Raw genomic sequence first — 23,299 nt, 5'->3', positions numbered from 1 at the left:
AAGTGACAGTTGGAGCTATGCTGCCAGATTATCAGTTCAGTTTGGAATTGAGTGGCCTGCTGATTAGCTGATGCAAATGGTTAGACTTGCTTAGTAATTTGAGAGGGGCGGAGCCAAAGTGACAGTTGGAGCTATGCCGCCAGATTATCAGTTCAGTTTGGAATTGAGTGGCCTGCTGATTAGCTGATGCAAATGGTTAGACTTGCTTAGCAATTTGAGACGGGTGGAGCCAAAGTGACAGTTGCACCCAGATTATCAGTTCAGTTTGGAATTCAGTCAGTCAGAATTCCAATTTCAGCTTTTTGAAGTGTGGAGACAGAGATAAGTTTGGGAACCGTGTTTTTTTAAAAGAAAGAAATCTCTTTGAGGAATATAGTTGAAAGCCTTCAGGAAAGGAAGGGCTGAGAACTAGATTGTTGGTGTTAAATCCTAGGAGAAGTCGATTTAAAAGTTTAAATTGTCCTGTTTGTGTTTCCTGTGTGAAGGAACATATTTCCACAGAGTCGTTTGCAAGTGGGATGTTTGTAGCTCAGGGTCTAGCTGTATATAATAATAATAATAATAATAATAATAATAATAATAAGTTTATTTATATCCCGCCTCCATCTCCCCCGAAGGGGACTCGGGGCGGCTTACAGCAAAATCAAAATACAAGCCATGATAAAATATGAAACATGAAAGGACAACAACAAAAACCAATAATAAAATATGCACAATAGGTGAAAAAACACAACACAGAATTGAAACATCAAATTAAAAACAATGAGGTTTTTAAATATATAAAATATATAAAATAATATATAAAATAATAATAATAATAATAATGTAACAACAACAACAACAATAATCAAATACTAGTCAGGTCTGGACATGCATTGCTGTGGCATTGTCTGGTGGACAACAAAGGATTCTTCTAGGTAGGAAGCAGCCAGGCTTTGAAGCTGCAAGGCTATTCAGTGCTATTCAAGCGGGCCAACAAAGCAGTTGTTGTTATTTCGTCCAGTGGCTTTTTACTCATGGACGTAGGAAAAACAGGAACAGAAAATATTTCAAATTTTGCTAGAGTTATTTTTAAAAACATAATTTCCCTTGTGTTCCCCAGGAAGACCGAGATCTTTTAATTAAAAGCCGAGTGCCTGGTGGGAAATAGGGAAGGTTAATTTCCATATTTTAACCTACAGTTGTAGCCCAGAAAACGTTCACGCCTTTCCTTTTTTCGGAACTCCAAATAACGACGGAATTGAACCAATCTTGGCAACAGGCAATACTGTGCTTGGGCGTTGTGTTTGGGAGTTGTAGTTTGCCTACGTCCAGAGAGCACCGTGGACTCAAATAGTGATGGATCTGGACCAGACTTGGCATGAATAGTCCATAGGCCCAAATGTGAACACTGGTGGAGTTTGACACTTGGGAGTTGTGGTTGCTGGGACGTAGAGTAACAAAGCCGTGTGACTCCGTATGATTTGGGGAAAGGCAAGCCGGGTTTTCCGCTTGGGCAGCCTCCAGCTCATGCGCTCAAGCGATGGCTTCCGTCTCACTGGAGCGAGGAATCTGCTCCGCGTCTTGTCCGCACTTGAACAGATGCTGTCACTCACTTGGGATATCGGAGGAGACGGGTGGCCTGTTCGGAAACCTATCAGAAGCCGGGGAACCGGAACACAACCAGGGATGGGTTCTCTGGGTCTCTGAGCCGGCAAAGATGTTCACAATAGAGTAAGCAATTGCCCACCCGCCTTGTCCTGCCCAGATAGACCCACACAGAACGGATTCGCATACATGGGCCGGGCTGTGGCGCAGCTGGTTAGTAGCCAGCAGCAATAAATCACCACTGACCGAGAGGTTGTTGGTTCAAAACTCGGGTCGGGGTGAGCTCCTGACCATTTAATAGCCTAGCTTGCTGCCCACCTGAGCAGCTCCGAAACAAGTAGAGAATTCTAGGTACAGCTTAATGCAGGGAGGATAATTAAACTTACTGTATATACTCGAGTATTTTATTGTTGGGATAAGTGTGTTATTGTTTTGTTATGGTTATTATGTTGTTGTATCGGGCAAGGCCCCATGTAAGCCGCCCCAAGTCCCTTCGGGGAGATGGGGCGGGGTATAAAAATAAAGTTAAATAAAGGTTGTGGAAAATGAACACGCAAAGATACTGTGGGACTTCCGAATCCAGACTGACAAAGTTCTGGAACACAACACACCAGACATCACAGTTGTGGAAAAGAACAAGGTTTGGATCATTGCTGTTGCCATCCCAGGTGACAGTCGCATTGACGAAAAACAACAGGAAAAACTCAGCCGCTCTCAGGACCTCAAGACTGAACTGCAAAGACTCTGGCAGAAACCAGTGCAGGTGGTCCCGGGGGTGATGGGCACACTGGGTGCCGTGCCAAAAGATCTCAGCCGGCACTTGGAAACAATAGGTATTGACAAAATTACGATCTGCCAACTGCAAAAGGCCACCTTACTGGGATCTGCACGCATCATCCGAAAATACATCACACAGTCCTAGACACTCGGGAAGTGTTCGACTTGTGATTTTGTGAAACGAAATCCAGCATATCTATCTTGTTTGCTGTGTCATACAACGTCATTATTATTATTATTATTATTATTATTATTATTATTATTAGCCAACCCGAATATAAGCCAAGGCACCTAATTTTACCACAAAAAAAACAACAACTGGGAAATCATTGACTCCAGTATAAGCCGAGGGTGGTAAATTTCAGAAATAAAAATAGATACCAAAAAAATTACATTAATTGAGGCATCAGTAGGTTAAATGTTTTTGAATATTTACATCAAGCTCTAATTTAAGATAAGACTGTCCAACTCTGATCAAATCATTATTCTCATCTTCTTCAATGTAAATGTGCTTATGTATCCTTTTAATAATAATAATAATAGAGTAAAATAATGCATATAAAATAATAATAATAATAATTACAGGAAAATAACACAAGCAATAATAAATAGAGTAAAATAATAAATGCAATAATAATAGAGTAAAATAAATGTAATAGTAGCAACAATAATAGAGTACAATAATAAATGTAATAATAAGAGTAAAACAATACATGTAATAAATAGAGTAAGATAATAAATGCAATAATAATAATAATATGAGTGAAATAATAAATGTATTATTATTAATAATAATAAAAATAGAGTAAAATAAATGTAATAATAGCAACAATAATAGAATACAATAATAAATGTAATAATAGAGTAAAACAATACACGTAATAATAAATAGAGTAAAATAATAAATGCAATAATAATAATAATATGAGTGAAATAATAAATGTATTATTATTAATAATAATAAAAATAGAGTAAAATAAATGTAATAATAGCAACAATAATAGAATATAATAATATTATTATAATATAATATAATATTATTATAATATAATAATAGCAGCTCCGAAACAGCAGTGTCTGTAAGTAGAGAATTCTAGGTACCGCTTAAGGCGGGGAGGATAATTAAACTTACTGTATATACTCAAGTATTTTATTGTTGGGATAATTGTGTTATTGTTTTGTTATTGTTATTATATTGTTGTATCAGGAAAGGCCCCATGCAAGCTGCCCCGAGTCCCTTCGGGGAGATGGGGCGGGGTATAAAAATAAAGTTATTACAGTAGAGTCTCACTTATCCAACATAAACGGGCCAGCAGAACGTTGGATAAGCGAATATGTTGGATAACAAGGAGAGATTAAGAAAAAGCCTATTAAACATCAAAATAGGTTATGATTTTATAATTTAAGCATCAAAACATCTTGTTATACAACAAATTTGACAGAAAAAGTAGTTCATTACACATTAATGCTACAGTAGAGTCTCACTTATCCAAGCTAAACGGGCAGGCAGAAGCTTGGATAAGCGAATATCTTGGATAATAAGGAGGGATTAAGGAAAAGCCTATTAAACATCAAATTAGGTTATGATTTTACAAATTAAGCACCAAAGCATCATGTTAGACAACAAATTTGACAGAAAAAGTAGTTCAATATGCAGTAATGTTATGTTTTAATTACTGTATTTACAACTTTAGCACCAAAATATCACGATATATTGAAAACATTGACTACAAAAATGGCTTGGATAATCCAGAGGCTTGGATAAGCGAGGCTTGGATAAGTGAGACTCTACTCTATGTAGTAATTACTGTATTTACGACTTTAGCACCAAAATATCACGATATATTGAAAACATTGACTACAAAAATGCGTTGGATAATCCAGAACGTTGGATAAGTGAGTGTTGGATAAGTGAGCCTCTACTGTATTATTATTATTATTATTATTATTATTATTATTATTAGCCGACCCGAATATAAGCCTTTATTATTATTATTATTATTATTATTATTTTGTATATTGTTCAATGTATTTCTGCTGTTGTTTTTGTAAATTGTGCTAGTTGGGCCCTGCCCCATGTGAGCGGCCCCGAGTCCCCATGGGGAGATGGTGGTGGGGAATAAATAAAGTATTATTATTATTATTATTATTTGTATATTGTTCAATGTATTTCTGCTGTTGTTTTTGTAAATTGTGCTAGTTGGGCCCTGCCCCATGTGAGCGGCCCCGAGTCCCCATGGGGAGATGGTGGTGGGGAATAAATAAAGTATTATTATTATTATTATTATTTGTATATTGTTCAATGTATTTCTGCTGTTGTTTTTGTAAATTGTGCTAGTTGGGCCCTGCCCCATGTGAGCGGCCCCGAGTCCCCGTGGGGAGATGGTGGTGGGGAATAAATAAAGTATTATTATTATTATTATTATTTGTATATTGTTCAATGTATTTATGCTGTTGTTTTTGTAAATTGTGCTAGCTGGGCCTCTGCCCCATGTGAGCTGCCCCGAGTCCCCGTGGGGAGATGGTGGTGGGGTATAAATAAAGTTTTATTATTATTATTTTATTTTTTTGTATATTTTTCAATGTATTTCAGCTGTTGTTTTTGTAAATTGTGGTAGCTGGGCCTCTGCCCCATGTGAGCTGCCCTGAGTCCCCGTGGGGAGATGGTGGCGGAGTATAAATAAAGTATTATTATTATTATTATAATAAAATGCCTGGATGGAGTGGCCAAGGGTCGGGTCGGGACGGGGAGGGGAGGTCAAGAGAGGCTTACCTTGGGCGGGACGTAGAACTCCAGGAGGAACTTCTCCCCTTCCATCCGGACGGCCTTCCTGAGCATCAGGCGGCACTTCTGCCACTGTGGGCTCCCCACGCAGTTGGTGTCGTCGGCCACCATGTAGCGGAGGGTCCCCTCCCGCTGGATGTCCACCAGGTCCACCTTGGGAGAGGGTCCCTTGGGAAGGCGGAGCTTGTGGGTCCACTTCTCCCTGGGGTCGCCCGCGGGGGGGCACGGCTCTCGGTCGGCCCCGGGCTCCGGAGACGCCCTCCGGTGCCACATCTCCTTCATGCCGTCCACCACGCACAGGCTCATGTTCCGCAGGGAGAAGCCCTTCTTGACCCGGGGCTTCAGGCCGCCGTGGACCGAGACGTCCTCCGAGCTGCGGGAGTGGCCGTAGGAGGAGACCTTCCGGGCCTGGGCCTCCTGCTGCGACGGGCTGAGGTACCGGCCGGGGGCGGTGGCGGGACCCGGGTTGTCCACGCTGTCCAGGGACTCGGAGGAGGTCTGCTCCTTCCTGGGCAAGAGGTCCCTCCCGTAAGGCATGTGGCAGTTCTGGAGGCCCACAAAGGGCACGATGTTGTACGTGGTGGGCGAGTCGGAGGCAAACGCCCGGTTGACCTCCAGGCCGAAGACGTCCAAGAAGTTGGCGGCAAAGTGGTGGGAGAAGGAGGCCTCGGCCCCGGGGGTGTCGTAGTGGGGGTTCTCCTTCACAAACTGGCAGAACTTCTGGGCAAAGTCCACCGCGGCCGCCTGGGCGTGGACCTCGCAGAATTCCCGCCAGTCGGGAAGATGGGAGGACGGAGGCTCTGGGCAGACGGAGTCACCATTCATGGCTGGGCCATTCCTCCCACCGGCAAACTGCGGGAGGAAAAGAGAGCGACCGTGAGAGACACACACTCACACCACAAAGCACAACACACACCCCATTTTAGGCTACATTACAAGACTATCTCTCTTGACGAGACCTGCTCACCAATCGACAATATGCTCCCTCCATGGTTATTCACGTGCTAATCAATGGATCCCACTCCACACTTGCTAGTGTCATGAAATCTATAATGTCATGAAATCTATATATATAAAAGAGTGATGGCATCACGGCGACCCACAAATCAGGTTAGATTCCCAGATCCTCCTTAATATATATATATATATATATATATATATATATATATATAAAATATGATGATGATGATGATTATATGCCATGAAATCTATATATATAAAAGAGTGATGGCATCACGGCGACCCACAAATCAGGTTAGATTCCCAGATCCTCCTTAATATATATATAGATATATATGTATATGTATATATAAAAAATATGATGATGATGATGATGATTATATGTCATGAAATCTATATATATAAAAGAGTGATGGCATCACGGCGACCCACAAATCAGGTTAGATTCCCAGATCCTCCTTAATATATATATATATGTATATGTATACATAAAAAATATGATGATGATGATGATTATTATTATTATTATAATTATATAAACACCCATTGGCACACATCAGATGTAATGTGGAGGGAGGCATCCCCCTCTCCCAGGCTCAGGTTAGAATTCCAGATCCTCCTTAATCTATATATATAAAAGAGTGATGGCATCACGGCGACGCACAAAACAACAAAACTACAGGCCCCCCAACCTCGAAATTTGACAACACAACCCATCATCCACGCCTCTAGGTTGATACAACAAAAAGAAAAGAAAAATAAAGTCCTAATTAGAGAGAGAGAGGAATAATTGCTTTTATCCAATTGCTGCCAGTTAGAAGGCTAAGCTCCTCCAATTTGGTCTCCTAGCAACCCAATAAAAAATAATAAAAAACACGAAAAAATTAATACAATAAAATACTATAATAACAGAAAATAACTAAAAATAATACAAGAAAATAATAAAATATAATAAATAAAAAGATAACTTACAATAAAATTAATAAAAAAATACAAATAATGTCAAATAAAAATTACACAACAATTTTTAACCAATACCACCACCACTTTGCCACAGCAACGCGTGGCCGGGCACAGCTAGTCTATATATAAAAGGGTAATGACATTTCAGCCTAGGACAAAACAACAAAACTACACATCCCAGAAACACTAAACTTGGCAGCACAACCCGTCATCCATGCCTCTACGTTCATACAACAAAAAGAAAACAAAAATAAAGTCCTAATTAGAGGGAGAGGAAGAATTGTTTTTATCCAATTGCTGCCAGGTACAAGAATCAGTACAAGAAGATTGCACTACAAACTAGAGCTGACAGCTGGCACAACAAAGCACTGCATGGGCAGTTCTTAAAATAGTGTATAACTACTAAAATAATGTATAAATATTAAAATAAATGTAGTGTCCCTACTTTGTGGATTTTCACTTATTGTGGGTGGTCCTGGAACCTAACCCTTCAAAGGCGACAGGAAGTGCTATTCGTATTACGATTTTTTTGGTTTGTTTTTCCTTTTTTTCCTCCTTGTTCTCTTCTTTTTTTCATGTTCTATTTTTCTTCTTTCTTTTTTATTATTGTAATTAATTAGCTACTTAATTGTCTGTCTGAATTTGTGTAGTTTTTATTCGCAAAGAAAATCAATAATAATAAAATTATTATTTTTATTATTTTTTATATTTTATTTTTATTATATTATATTTTTATATATTACTTATATTTATATTTTTATTATATTAAGTGGTGATTATGCACCACTTTCTCTGACCCTGTTCTCTGTGATTTTATTCTTATGTCTTTCTCACCCAAGTTTTAACTTAATGTTCATATGGCCCGCCCTTGTTTTTGCATTGTAATGGATATTATTATTTATTGTATTGTTCACTGCGTTGTGATGTGTTGTTCTTTTATATGCTGTTTATATTGTATTATTCTGGGCACGGCCCCATGTAAGCCGCCCCGAGTCCCCGTTGGGGAGATGGTGGCGGGGTATAAATAAAGTTTTATTATTATTATTATTATTAAAAAATAAATAAAAATAAAACTTGAGTGGGGACCCCGTTGTCTCAGCCCCGTTCTGAACTTAGGAGTTGTTTGTAAGCCGGATGTTTGCAACTTGGCGGAGGCCGGTATTCTTCCGAAGAGCCGATTTGGTGCCGAGCCAAAGCTGGCTCCGAGCGTCCGGCATTAAACGATCCCGACGGTTGAGCCGTTCCTTGTCAGGTTGATTCCCCATCAATCGAGGAGCTGACCGGGTCACAAGGCCTTGCAGATGACCGCTTCCTCCTGTCCTGCCCACACACCGTTCCTTGCCATCCTTCGCTGGTTTCTCCTCTGAAATATTGCCGGACGGGTGGATTCGCACACGGGTTGATTTGGGAGCGACGGCCGGCACCTGCCACCGCTCGCCATGCAAAGTGTTCGAGTTGCATGTTCTGAGTACAGAGCTGTAAATAATCCTTGCAGCCCACGGTGGCACAACGGGTTAAACAGCTGAGCTGCTGAACTTGCTGGCCGAAAGGTCGGTGGTTTGAATCCGGGGAGCGGGGTGAGCTCCCGCTGTTAGCCCCAGCTTCTGCCAACCTAGCAGTTTGAAAACATGCACATGTGAGTAGATCAATAGGTACCGCTCCTGTGGGAAGGTAACGGTGCTCCATGCAGTCCACATGACCTTGGAGGTGTCTACGGACAACGCCGGCTCTTCAGCTTAGAAATGGAGATGAGCACCCATGCCCAGAGTCGGACACGACTGGACTTAATGTCAAGGGGAAACCTTTACCTATTATTAAGATGATGATGATGATGATTATATACTGTATATAAGGAAGTGAGGTGCAGAGTGCAACCTTAAAACATAACAACTACATTTCTTGATAGAAAGGGATTGCTTTCTCTCTACCTCCATGACTTCCAAATCTAAAGACAACATTTTCCCATTCACACACAACTAGAAAGAGACAAATAATCGAAGGAATGTGAATGTAGAAATGACCACAAAGTCTTCAAACAAAAGAGCATGCGCCGTCATTGCACCACCTGAAGTGTCCATCCCCTGCTCAGAGATCAGCCAGCATGCCAATGCCTTAAATCAAGAAATAGTTTCCAAAGATCTACAGAGATACTCGCAGGAACACCTCAGCAAGCGAGAGTCCAAAAGCGGCAGGCTAAAACTCAGAACATCAATCAATGGCTGAGACCATTGGAGAGACTCCCTCCTGGGCACACAGAAGACAGGGTGACTATAACATATAATAATAATAATAATAATAATAATAATAATAATAATAATAAGAAGAAGAAGAAGAAGAAGCAGGGTGGCCAACTGCAAAAGGCCACCCTGCTGGGATCTGTGTGCATCATCCGAAAATACATCACACAGTCCTAGACACTTGGGAAGTATTCGACTTGTGGTTTTGTGATATTAAATCCAGCATGTCTATCTTGTTTGCTGTGTCATACAATAAAATAATAATAATAATAATAATAATAATAATAATAATAATAATAATAATAATAAGTATCCGACATGTGTCTCCCTGTGGACTCATCTTGTTTTGTTTCAAATAATAATAACAACAACAACAATAATAAAATATATCACACAGTCCTAGACACTTGGGAAGTGTGATCCAATACAACAGCCAGCAGAGTGTCTGCTGTGGACTCATCTTGTTGTGTTTCAAATAATAATAATAACAACAACAACAACAACAATAATAAATTGCAGGTGCACCTGATGTATTTTTGGTGGTGCTGGTGCTGGAATTAGGATGCACCTTACCATTGATGGAGTCTTACAATGGCAAAAATAATAATAATAATAATTTGGAAACAATATACACTGACAAAATGACAATCTGCCAACTGCAAAAGGCCACCTGCACGCATCATCCGAGAATACATCACACAGTCCTAGACACTTGGGAAGTGTTCGACTTATGATTTTGTGATACAAAATCCAGCATATCTATCTTGTTTGCTGTGTCATATAAATAATAATAATAATAATAATAATAATAATAATAATAATGATAATAAGGAATCTATGTTTGCAACAATGCTATTGTTTACTTGCACATTCATTACATATCATACTGAGCCACAGTCCGGGTTGCGCTAGTAATAATAATAATAATAATAATAATGATAATAAGGAATCTATGTTCGCAACAATGCTATTGTTTACTTGCACATTCATTACATATCATACTGAGCCACAGTCCGGGTTGCGCTAGTAGTAGTAATAATAATAATAATAATAATAATAATAATGATAATAAGGAATCTATGTTCGCAACAATGCTATTGTTTACTTGCACATTCATTACATATCATACTGAGCCACAGGCTGGGTTGCGCTAATAATAATAATAATAATAATAATGATAATAAGGAATCTATGTTCGCAACAATGCTATTGTTTACTTGCACATTCATTACATATCATACTGAGCCACAGTCCGGGTTGCGCTAGTAATAATAATAATAATAATAATGATAATAAGGAATCTATGTTCGCAACAATGCTATTGTTTACTTGCACATTCATTACATATCATACTGAGCCACAGTCCGGGTTGCGCTAGTAATAATAATAATAATAATAATAATAATAATAATAATGATAATAAGGAATCTATGTTCGCAACAATGCTATTGTTTACTTGCACATTCATTACATATCATACTGAGCCACAGTCCGGGTTGCGCTAGTAATAATAATAATAATAATAATAATAATGATAATAAGGAATCTATGTTCGCAACAATGCTATTGTTTACTTGCACATTCATTACATATCATACTGAGCCACAGTCCGGGTTGCGCTAGTAATAATAATAATAATAATGATAATAAGGAATCTATGTTCGCAACAATGCTATTGTTTACTTGCACATTCATTACATATCATACTGAGCCACAGTCCGGGTTGCGCTAGTAGTAATAATAATAATAATAATAATAATAATAATAATGATAATAAGGAATCTATGTTCGCAACAATGCTATTGTTTACTTGCACATTCATTACATATCATACTGAGCCACAGGCTGGGTTGCGCTAATAATAATAATAATTATTATTATAATAATAAATGGCAGGTGCATCTGATGTATTTTTGATAGTGGTGGTGGTGTGGAATTAAGATGCGCCTTACCATTGATGGCGTCTTGCAACGGGAGCGATACGGCGGGCACCATGGAGCCTATGGAAGCCGCCGCGCAAGCCGAGCATGAATGGCATGAATGCCATCGGTTGCGGCAGCGGTGTCTGAATGGGGGGAGAGGCTCCCCACCAGCTGGCCGCAACGAAGCAGCCGAAGCAGCTGCCTCGGTCAGTCCGTCGCCACAACATGTGACTTTTGCAAGCCATTCACGCCACCGCAGAGGAAGGAGGGAGGGAGGGAGGCAGGAAGCCCAAGCCATTGATTGAAAAGAGAAGCGATGTGGGTCAGAGAGGATGCTGGGAGAGAGCAGAGCCCCCTCCTCTCCTCATTGCTCTGTTTATAAAATAATAATCTATCTACCTATATAATAAAAGTCAGTGTTTGTATGTATGTGGGTATAAATGTATCTGTGTATGTGGCAGCTTTCTGATTGGCGGTCACTTCCACAGGCCACTGTGACCGCCACAAATGACGGACCTGGACCAAACTTGGACCAAATGACAGACCTGGACCAAACTATTATTATTATTATTATTATTATTATTATTCAGGTCTCACAGACCACTGCAACGCCCACCAGTGACTGATCAAGACCAAACTTGGCACACAAAAGCCCACATGACCCTCTTTACGTCCTGGTGCAGTTTGTATTTTGTGTCACACCTTGAGTGTTTTGTGAGCTGCTTCGAGTCCCTCTGGGAGATGGTGGCGGGATATAAATAAAGTATTATTATTATTATTATTATTATTATTATTATTGTTGTTCGGCTCTCACAGACCACTGCAACGCCCACCAACTGATCAAGACCAAACTTGGCACACAAAAGCCCACATGACCCTCTTTACGTCCTGGTGCAGTTTGTATTTTGTGTCACACCTTGAGTGTTTTGTGAGCTGCTTCGAGTCCCTCTGGGAGATGGTGGCGGGATATAAATAAAGTATTATTATTATTATTATTATTATTATTATTATTATTGTTGTTCGGCTCTCACAGACCACTGCAACGCCCACCAACTGATCAAGACCAAACTTGGCACACAAAGCCCACATGACCCTCTTTACGTCCTGGTGCAGTTTGTATTTTGTGTCACACCTTGAGTGTTTTGTGAGCTGCTTCGAGTCCCTCTGGGAGATGGTGGCGGGATATAAATAAAGTATAATAATAATAATAATAATAAAACTCACATGGGGCATAATTTACAAAAACAACAGCATAAATACATTGCACAATATACAAAAAATAAAACACAATAAGGTAATAAAACAAGAGTTAATAGAGCAGTAATAATATCAATCAACCACCAAGTACAATTCAGTCTGCAGCAGCAATATAAAAATAACATCATCAGTTAAAATACCAGAATAAAAGGGACCTAATAAAATTCAGGATAGAGTTGTTATTATTATTATTATTATTTGGCAGGGGCTAGACGGCCATCTGTCAACAATAATAATACCCTTGATTTGGAAGATGATTATTATTGTTATTATACAACAACAATAGCAGCATTAATTATTATTATGTGTGCTGGAACTCAATTGACAGACCTCAATTAGACCTGATTGCACCTATCTGTTTATTGTTATGAATGTTTTTATGAATATTTTTATGAATGCTGTTGTATTTAATTAGTTAATTTAACTTAAATTGATTTGCGCTGTATTTTATATTTTTATATATTTATTGTAAGCCGCCCTGAGTCCCCTGTTGGGTGAGAAGGGAGGGATACAAATGTTGCAACAAACCAATAAATAAAAATAATTATTTTTATTAAGCAGGGACTGGATGGCCATCTGTAAAGGAAGGCAGCATGTGATCCCTCCCGACAGAGGGCCAGCCAACCATAGTTAGATGCCCAAAGGGATGAAAGACGATGGAGAGAGATAATGAGATGATAGATATATTATTATTATTATTATTATTATTATTATTATTATTAAGAGATGGTAGAGGAAGGCACCAATTATAATTATTATTGGGTTGTTGTATGTCTTTCGGGCTGTCTGGCCATGTCCCAGAAGCATCCTCTCCTGACGTTTCGCCCACATTTATGGCAGGCATCCTCACAGGTGGTGAGGCATGGAAAAACGAATATAATAATAGAGTCTCACTTATCCAACATAAACGGGCCGGCAGAATGTTGGATAAGCGAATATGTTGGATAATACAGAGAGATTAAGGAAAAGCCTATTAAACATTAAATTAGGTTATGATTTTACAAATTAAGCAACAAAACATCATGTTCTACAACAAATTGGACAGAAAAAGTACAGTAGTCTCACTTATCCAACGTAAACGGGCCAGCAGAATGTTGGATAAGCGAATATGTTGGATAATACAGAGAGATTAAGGAAAAGCCTATTAAACATTAAATTAGGTTATGATTTTACAAATTAAGCAACAAAACATCATGTTCTACAACAAATTGGACAGAAAAAGTACAGTAGAGTCTCACTTATCCAACGTAAACGGGCCGGCAGAATGTTGGATAAGCGAATATGTTGGATAATACAGAGAGATTAAGGAAAAGCCTATTAAACATTAAATTAGGTTATGATTTTACAAATGAAGCACCAAAACATCATGTTAGACAACAAATTTGACAGAAAAAGTAGTTCAGTATACAGTAATGCTATGTAGTAATTACTGTATTTACGAATTTAGCACCAAAATATCACAATGTATTGAAAACATGGACTACAAAAATGTGTTGGATAATCCAGAACGTTGGATAAGCGAGTGTTGGATAAGTGAGACTCTACTGTAGTTCAATACACAGTAATGCTACGTAGTAATTACTGTATTTACGAATTTAGCACCAAAATATCACGAGGTTTTGAAAACATTGACTACAAAAATGCGTTGGATAATCCAGAGGCTTGGATAAGTGAGACTCTACTGTAGTTCAATACGCAGTAATGCTACGTAGTAATTACTGTATTTACGAATTTAGCTCCAAAATATCACGATGTTTTGAAAACATTGACTACAAAAATGCGTTGGATAATCCAGAGGCTTGGATAAGTGAGACTCTACTGTAGTTCAATACGCAGTAATGCTACGTAGTAATTACTGTATTTACGAATTTAGCTCCAAAATATCACGATGTTTTGAAAACATTGACTACAAAAATGCGTTGGATAATCCAGAGGCTTGGATAAGTGAGACTCTACTGTAGTTCAATACGCAGTAATGCTACGTAGTAATTACTGTATTTACGAATTTAGCTCCAAAATATCACGATGTTTTGAAAACATTGACTACAAAAATGCGTTGGATAATCCAGAGGCTTGGATAAGTGAGACTCTTCTGTATAATTATTATTGGGTTGTTGTATGTCTTTCGGGCTGTGTGGCCATGTCCCAGAAGCATCCTCTCCTGACGTTTCGCCCACATCTATGGCAGGCATCCTCAGAGGTTGTGAGGCATGGAGAAAACGAATATAATAATAATAATAATAATTACTGTATTTACGAATTTAGCACCAAAGTATCACAATGCATTGAAAACATTTGACTACAAAAATGCGTTGGATAATCCAGAACGTTGGATAAGCGAGACTCTGGGATGTATAGTTCACCTGCAACCTATAAACACTCTAGAATTCAATAATAATAATAATAATAATAATATTATTGGATAATCCAGCGTTGGATAATCCAGAACGTTGGATAAGCGAGACTCTGGGATGTATAGTTCACCTGCAACCTATAAACACTCTAGAATTCAATAATAATAATAATAATAATAATATTGAATTCTAGAGTGGGAAGAGAGTTGGAAGCCCAACCAAAGCCCTCCCGACAGATGGCCATCCCGCCCAAGCATGGGCGGGATGGCCATCTGTCGGGAGGGCTTTGGTTGGGCTTCCAACTCTCTTCCGACTCTAGAATTCAATAATAATAATAATAATAATAATATTAGAGCGTCGTCTCTTCCTCCGCTGAGGAAAAAAAAAGATGGTGGAGAAGCCATGGAGAAAGACGAGGCTTCCATTGAGGCTGAGGGAAGGGAGGCGGCCATGCCGGCCATTCAAAACAACAACAACAACAACAACAACAAGCACAACTGAGGGGGAAAAACGCCAGAGAGGGACAACAACAGAGCGGCAGGCGGAAGCTAGGCCTCGACCGGAAGGCGCCACAAAACGGGAACCGAGGCTTACCGGGCTGACAAGGCCGCCGCGTCCCGAAGGAAGAGAGGAAAGCCACGCCCACAAGCGAAGCCACGCCCACGGAGGGCTTGATGGACAGCGAGGGGGCGTGTCCCTCTCCCTCGCCACGCCCATTCCGAGGCGTGGGAAGGGAAGCCGGGTTGGCGCAGGCGCAGTCAGAGCTGGGCCTCCCTCCAATGTTCTTTTAGGTGAACTACAACTCCCACAAATCAAGGTGAATTCCCCCCAAAGACTATATTTATTAATTAATTTATTTATTATTCATCCTGACCATTCCATCTTTGGTGGAGTTCAGAATGTTTATAGGTTGCAGGTGAACTATACATCCCAGAGTCTCGCTTATCCAACGTTCTGGATTATCCAACGCATTTTTGTAGTCAAATGTTTTCAATATATCGTGATACTTTGGTGCTAAATTCGTAAATACAGTAATTACTACATAGCATTAACGTGTATTGAAAATTTGTAAATACTGTAATTACTACATAGCATTACTGTGTATTGAACTACAGTAGAGTCTCACTTATCCAACGTTCTGGATTATCCAACGCATTTTGGTAGTCAATGTTTTCAATACATCGTGATATTTTGGTGCTAAATTCGTAAATACAGTAATTAAATTCGTAAATACATTAATTACTACATAGCATTACTGCGTATTGAACTACACTAGAGTCACTTATCCAACGTTCTGGATTATCCAACACATTTTTGTAGTCAGTGTTTTCAATGCATTGTGATATTTTGGTGCTAAATTCATAAATACAGTAATTACTAAATAGCATTAATGCCTATTGAACTACAGTAGAGTCTCACTTATCCAACATTCTGGATTATCCAACACATTTTTGTAGTCAAATGTTTTCAATGCATTGTGATATTTTGGTGCTAAATTCATAAAAACAGTAATTACTAAATAGCATTAATGCCTATTGAACTACAGTAGAGTCTCACTTATCCAACGTTCTGGATTATCCAACGCATTTTTGGTAGTCAGTGTTTTCACTACATTGTGATACTTTGGTGCTAAATTCGTAAATACAGTAATTACTACGTAGCATTACTGTGTATTGAACTACAGTAGAGTCTCACTTATCCAACGTTCTGGATTATCCAACGCATTTTTGTAGTCAAGTGTTTTCAATGCATTTTGGTGCTAAATTCGTAAATACAGCAATTACTACATAGCATTAATGTGTATTGAACTTTTTCTGTCAAATTTGTTGTGTTTTGGTGCTTAATTTATAAAATCATAACCTAATTTGATGTTTAACAGCCTTTTTCTTAATCTCTCCTTATTATCCAACATAGTTGCTTATCCAATGTTCTGCCGGCCCGTTTATGTTGGATAAGTGAGACTCTGCTGTAACTTTATTTTTCTATCCCGCCACCATCTCCCAGCTGGGACTCAGATAAAAACAATATACAATACATCAATAAACAAAAAAATACACAAATTATAAAATTTTAAACATTAACCTATAGAAATTTAAAAAAATACACAACTTAATAAAACATGGAATTAAAAACAGCGAGGTTATGATAATAGACTAAGTAAAGTGCACATTATAAACTCAAAATAACAGAATAAAGTGCTGCAAATTCATTATTCAATAATAATAATAATAATAATAATAATAATAATAATAGGGTTGTTGTATGTTTTCCGGGCTGTCCGGCCATGTTCCAGAAGCATTCTCTCCTGATGTTTTGCCCACATCCATGGCAGGCATCCTCAGGGGTTGTGAGAAATAATAATAATAATAATAATAATAATAATAATAATAATAATAATAATAATAGGGTTGTTGTATGTTTTCCGGGCTGTCTGGCCATGTTCAAGAAGCATTCTCTTCTGACGATTCACCCACATCTATGACAGGCATCCTCAGAGGTTGTGAGGTGACTTTTATCTGTTGGAGGCCAGTGTTAATGTTGTAATTAATCACCTTGATTGGCATTAAATGGCCTTCCCAGCTGCACATCCAGGCCTGGGAATCCTTTGTTCAGAGTTGTTAGCTGCCCCCTGATTGATACCTGTCTGGAATTCTTCTGTTTTCAGAGTGCGGCTCCTTAGACACAGATACCATAAAAAAAAAAACTCCAAAATCAGAACAGTAAATATAGCGTCCCTACTTCGTGGATTTTCACTTTTCGCGGGTGGTCCTGGAACGTAACCCTTGCCATAAATAGTTCTGTAATTTCTAATGGGAGCATCGATAAAAAAACAAAATCAAACTTTATTTATACAGTAAAGATATATATATATATAATATTGATAATAATATTATAATGTAATACAATATGATACTAATAATAATACAATATAATAATATTAATTATATATTATATATTAAATGTAATATTACTAATAATCTATATATATAAAAGAGTAATGGCATCACGACGACCCACAAAACAACAAAACTATGCTATGCTAAGAATATATTGTATGTTCATTTGATCTGTAAGCTGCTCTAAGAAGAGCAGGATATAAATGTAGTAAATAAATGTATATTGGGAAAGTGTTGTGTGTTGGCGGGAAGGAAAAAACAACAACAACGACGCATTGCTGTAGCAGTTTAATGACGTAGGAGCGAGGACAGAAAAAAGAATTGTGCGTTCCGGCTACCATTGCCTACCCTTTGATTATTACAAGACTTGAATCACAAGTTGCTATATCTCAAGATTCGCTGAATATTTGCAACAAGGTCCGAATGAGCCTTGCAATCCATCTTGCCTTTGCAACAAGCGAAACGACCTCAAATAGCTATTCACCTCATGCAACCACAAGAAAACCATTTTATATTTTATATTAAGAACAATTTGAACCTGGAAGTAATCATCTCAGATAAGGAAAGTAGGATTCTTGCAATTAAGGTTCTCCTCCGGGGAAAATAAGTTCTTCCAGTAGGTATTTATGCCCCCAATAAAATTGGATTTTACAAGATATTTGTGGGTATGCTTGGTGACTATGGGGAGAAGGATATGGTCTGGTTAAGCGACATCAATGGGGTTATGAATACAAAATTAGATAGGACTAATTAACATTATTTGTAGAACAGAGAAGGTAGAGATTCTAACAAGGGTGTTGTCTGACCATAATCCTATTCTATTGAAACTTAGAGGAGAAACTAGCACATCAATGGGATTATGGATATGAAATTAGATCGGACTAACAGACTCAAAAAAAGAGAAGGAAGAGAGTAAATTAATAATAATAATAATAATAATAATAATAAAAAGAGAAGAAAGGTAAATTACCAGGTTCTTTTATGATATACAACTGGGAGAGAATTTGCGTACTACTCCCACAGACACATGATATTGGCATGATATTTGGTAGAAATTAACATTATTTGTAGAACAGAGAAGGTAGAGATTCTAGCAAGGGTGTTGTCTGACCATAATCCTATTCTATTGAAACTTAGAGGAGAAACTAGCACATCAATGGGGTTATGGATACGAAATTAGATCGGACTAACAGACTCAAAAAAAGAGAAGAGAGTAAATTACCAGGTTCTTTTATGATATTTGGAGAACTCTCAATCCAACTGGGAAAGAATTTGTATACTACTCCCACAGACACAGATCAGCCTCTAAAACTAGCATGATATTTGGTACAAATTAATATTATTTGTAGAACAGAGAAGGTAGAGATTCTAGCAAGGGTGTTGTCTGACCATAATCCTATTCTATTGAAACTTAGAGAAGAAACCAGCAATCGGGAGGCGGGTTGAATGATTATATTCCGAGAATAAAAACACACTAAAGTTGGAACGGAAATAAAATTATAATATAGAGGATCAAGAGGTTTGGTACAAATTAACATTATTTGTAGAACAGAGAAGGTGGAGATTCTAGCAAGGGTGTTGTCTGACCATAATCCTATTCTATTGAAACTTAGAGAAAAAACCAGCAATCGGGAGGCAGGGTGAATGATTATATTCCGAGAATAAAAACATACAGAGATAAAGCTGGAATGGAAATAAAATGATAATATAAAGATAATATAGAGGATAAAGTGGATTGGGAGGCCCTAAAAGGGATACTAATTCAGCAAAATTCGATTTGGCATAAAGGTAATAACAAAAAGCAACAAGAGCTGCTAGCCAAGAGTAGAGGAAAGGAAGTAGAACTGGAGGAGAGTAGAGGCGGGAATAAGGAAATTATGGCAGAAATGAAAAACCTTCACCAGCAATATGATTTGTTGATTGCACCTACGGATCTGCGGTCATAGCGCCTCGCAAGATAGGATTCTATTGCTATGGCTTGTCGCTCGTGGTGCGGACGCCTGGGCTATCGGGTTGGCCGTTGTTTGGGATGCGGGAGTCCGTGGAAGGACGTCCGCGGGAGTCGAGAGATGGAGCAAAGAGGAGAAGGGAAATGCCTAGAAAGAGGGCAGCACTGAGATGCGCAGAGCAGAAACAGGGTGGGATTGCGGGATGGGACTGCCACTCCCATCAGCCCTCAAAGCTGAGGGATGATGGGAACCGCGGCCTTCACTGCCACAGGTCCCCGTTGTCATCCTTGTGGAACTGGTGGAAGTGGTCGGCGTACCTGCAAGGGAGAGACAAAAAAGGACGGATCAGTCCGAGTCCGATGTTTGGAAGGAAGTGCCATGCGGTCTCAAGGCTGAGCGGGTCTCAGGGCCCAACAAATAAGAACACCATTTTGCCCACTTAGGTTCATTTGCAAGTTGTTTAGGTCCCCTTTAGGGTGGCCCGGGCCCCGTTTTGCCCGCTTGTTTGTTGTCGGGAAAGGCCCTTCCTGGCACTCACTTCTTGGCGCAGAAGGTGGCACAGTCTCGACTGACGCTCTCGCTCCAGGCCGTTTTGTAGAGGACCTGGGAACGGAAAGGAAACGTGGTCCATCTGTAGCACAACAACCCTCTTTTGGGGGGCCTCCTATTCCCGTGGGTCCCGATCCTTTCTTGTATGTGTGTGTGTGGGATACTCACCAGGAAAACGAGGCAGTGGAGGAAGAGGGTGTAGAAGAAGGCTACCGTCCGGGCCGTCTTGCTGGAGAGGATGAGCCTTCCCTGCAAGGGACACACGGTTTTTGTTCCTGGGTCATAAATGTCATTCAGGTTCTATCCTAAAAACATAACTGCCAAAACTGTGTATGTGTGGAGGGAGGGACATCCTGAAGCTGCTACGTTTTCTAATCGTGAGGGGGGAATTAGAACCAGACTTCCTGAGGAGTGAGGTTGAATGGGCCTTAAGAAGCATTGCAAATAACAAGGCAGCAGGAGACGACGGGATCCCAGCTGAAGAGATCAAGAGGAGGTGGTGAGACTATACAGAAGATCTGTATAGTAAGGATAATAATATCGAGGATAGCTTTGATGGTGTGGAGAGTGAATTAGAACCAGACATCCCGAGGAGTGAGGTTGTATGGGCCCTAAGAAGCATTGCTAATAACAAGGCAGCGGGAGACGACAGGATCCCAGCTGAACTGTTTAAAATCTGCCATATGCCAGCAAATATGGAAAACACAAGAATGGTCATCAGATTGGAAGAAATCAATTTATATCTCCATACCCAAAAAGGGAAATGCTAAGGAATGCTCAAACTTTCGTCCAGTGGCACTTATTTCACATTGGGAGACGGGCGGGAGGGAAAATGCCACCCGTTTGTCACCTCCTTCCCATGCTTGACTTACCATGCCGAGGGTGGCCTTATCCCACGGGCTCAGGCTCAGGTATTTCCTCTGGCGCTCCTGAAACGAGAATGGAAAATCTGTACACAAACAGAGATCGAGGGAGAACGCAATGGGCATCTACGGCGGGGAGTGTTTCATCCCAACGCCAGGCTTGGCACTACCTTCCGGCTGAAGGAGGTGAAGGGGTCCAGGCGCTCCTCGTACTGGGAGGAGTAGCGCAGCTCCGTGTCGTCACTTCCGCCGCCCTGAGGAAACGGAAGAGGGTCAGCCCTGTGATGTTTTGTGCAAGCATCCTATGATTCTATGATTCCCTCCCTGGGCCCGGACTCACCCGCCCCGGATAGCTTTGCAGGAATTTGATTTTCTCGTAGAGCTTGATGTTGTCGGCTCGCAGGCTGTCCAGCTCGCTCTGCAAGGCTTGCATGGTGTGCTGCATCAGGCGGTTCTCCTGCCGGGAAGACAAAAGTCAGGTTTCTTTCCCCTAGTTTATCCCGAATCAATGCGTCCTGGCTGGTATTGTGTGTGTTTCTAACTAGGCCGGACTGTGGGCATTTAGCTTCCGCTCGAGAACTCTGTGCCCGAGCCCCTGGACTTGGGTGATGAATTGGGGAGCGCCGCAACGTTTGAGGAGACTCACCGCTTCCAGCTCGTGGTTCCGGGCTCGAAAGCGCTCTCGTTGGCTGGAGATGATGGAGAGGAGGGAGTCCACCTGGCCCTCCGGGAGCGGGCCGCTTGGAGCCACAGGGGAGCCTGCAGAGCCACAGGGTGAGGAGAGACCCCAAAGAAGGCCACCCAGACCAACCCCCTTCTGTCTGGAAGCAGGACGCCAATCAAGCCCTCCCTGCAGATGCCCACCCAGCCTCGGCTTAAGTCTTGGAGGGCTGAATTCTCTCTGATGCATCTGCTTTTATTATACACACACAGACGGAGGCTTTCCTCTCCCAGGCTCAGCGTGCTAGCATTATTTTATATATACATTTCCACACACATCAGATGTAATGCGGAGGCTTTCCTCTCCCAGGCTCAGTGTTAGATTCCCAGAGTAGCCAGCTAGCGTTCTTAACATACGTACATACAGATACAGATATATATATATAAGCACCCACTGGCACACACAAGATTTAATGCGGAGGCTTTCCTCTCCCAGGCTCAGCTTAAATTCCTAGAATAGCTAGATATCATATATATATATATATATATATAATTATTATTATCACCCATTTCCACACACATCAGATGTAATGCGGAGGCTTTCCTCTCCCAGGTTCAGCTCAAGATTCCCAGAGTAGCTAGCTAGCATTCTTTTAAATATATATATAAATATAATATATATATATATAAATAAAAATATATAAAATGGGTGTTATATATATATATATATATATATATATATATATATATATATATATATATATATAAAAACACCCATTAACACACGCCAGATGTAATATGGAGGCATTCCTCTCCCAGGCTCAGCTTAAGATTCTCAGAGTAGCTACCTATCATATATATATATATAATTATTATTAACACACATTTCCACGCACACTAGATTTCCAGAGTAGCTATCATTCATATATATATATATATATATCACCCATATCCACACACACCAGATGTAATGCGGAGGCATTCCCCTCCCAGGCTCAGCGTAGATTCCCAGAGTAGCTAGCTATCATTCATACACACACACACACACACACACACACACACACACACATATATATATAATTATTATTAACATGCATTTCCACACACATCAGATGTAATCCTAGGGGACCCTAGGAGAGGCTTACCATAGAAAAGCGCCGTCGCTTCCTTGATGGGCTGGGGAATGTTCTCCAGGTTCTGGATGTCGGCGCCCTTTGGGAAAGAAGTAGGCGGGAGAGGATGTAGCCTTGGACCGCATTGGCCTTTTCCGCTGCTGTAACCCACTCTCATGTTCACTTGGGGTCCATTAACCCTCTTAGATCCCTTAGATCCCAGTGGATGCAGCCTCGGATCGCACTGGCCTCTTCCGCCGCCGCGTCACCCTCCCGGCTCACCTCTGCGTCCGGACGATGCTGCGGGGCAGACAGGGCCTGGACGGTGCCCAGGTCTTGCTCCAGCTTGGCAATCAGCTCTTTCTGGGCGGCGGCCGAGGAGACGGCTTCGGAGAACTGGGCCTGCAAGTCGGAGCAGCGGCCTGCG

General features: G+C 40.2%; 2 protein-coding genes across 6 annotated transcripts in view; both read right to left on the bottom strand.

The window, feature by feature from the left end:
- Positions 1 to 17,698, bottom strand: part of sh2b2 (SH2B adaptor protein 2) — a 36,771-nt gene extending 19,073 nt beyond the window's left edge. For 2 of the 4 annotated variants that reach the window (XR_010000227.1, XM_062960057.1), the window contains exons 1-2: positions 15,437 to 15,594; positions 5,138 to 6,001 (exon numbers count right to left, since the gene is read on the bottom strand). Coding sequence is in view for 3 of the 4 variants with exons in the window: in XM_062960057.1 (XP_062816127.1) it covers positions 5,138 to 6,001; positions 15,437 to 15,559 (987 nt within the window). In the remaining variant the exon portion in view is untranslated. Of the gene's footprint in view, positions 1 to 5,137; positions 6,002 to 11,261; positions 13,170 to 15,436; positions 15,595 to 17,394 lie in introns of those variants that run through there. The other 2 variants (XM_062960058.1, XM_062960059.1) reach the window with 2 other exon arrangements.
- Positions 17,699 to 18,012: 314 nt separating this feature from the next.
- Positions 18,013 to 23,299, bottom strand: part of cux1 (cut like homeobox 1) — a 182,891-nt gene continuing 177,604 nt past the window's right edge. For both annotated transcript variants that reach the window (XM_062960054.1, XM_062960055.1), the window contains exons 15-23: positions 23,155 to 23,294; positions 22,906 to 22,972; positions 21,747 to 21,859; positions 21,441 to 21,557; positions 21,271 to 21,354; positions 21,110 to 21,166; positions 20,406 to 20,486; positions 20,227 to 20,291; positions 18,013 to 20,005 (exon numbers count right to left, since the gene is read on the bottom strand). In XM_062960054.1, the coding sequence (XP_062816124.1) occupies positions 19,948 to 20,005; positions 20,227 to 20,291; positions 20,406 to 20,486; positions 21,110 to 21,166; positions 21,271 to 21,354; positions 21,441 to 21,557; positions 21,747 to 21,859; positions 22,906 to 22,972; positions 23,155 to 23,294 (782 nt within the window). In that variant the 3' untranslated portion in view covers positions 18,013 to 19,947. The remainder of the gene's footprint in view (positions 20,006 to 20,226; positions 20,292 to 20,405; positions 20,487 to 21,109; positions 21,167 to 21,270; positions 21,355 to 21,440; positions 21,558 to 21,746; positions 21,860 to 22,905; positions 22,973 to 23,154; positions 23,295 to 23,299) is intronic.

This window comes from Anolis carolinensis, unplaced genomic scaffold (genome assembly GCF_035594765.1).
Source record: "Anolis carolinensis isolate JA03-04 unplaced genomic scaffold, rAnoCar3.1.pri scaffold_7, whole genome shotgun sequence".
Lineage (NCBI taxonomy): Eukaryota > Metazoa > Chordata > Lepidosauria > Squamata > Dactyloidae > Anolis > Anolis carolinensis.
The sequence above is the reverse complement of the archived record's forward strand: the minus strand, read 5'-3'. Positions and strand labels throughout refer to the sequence as shown.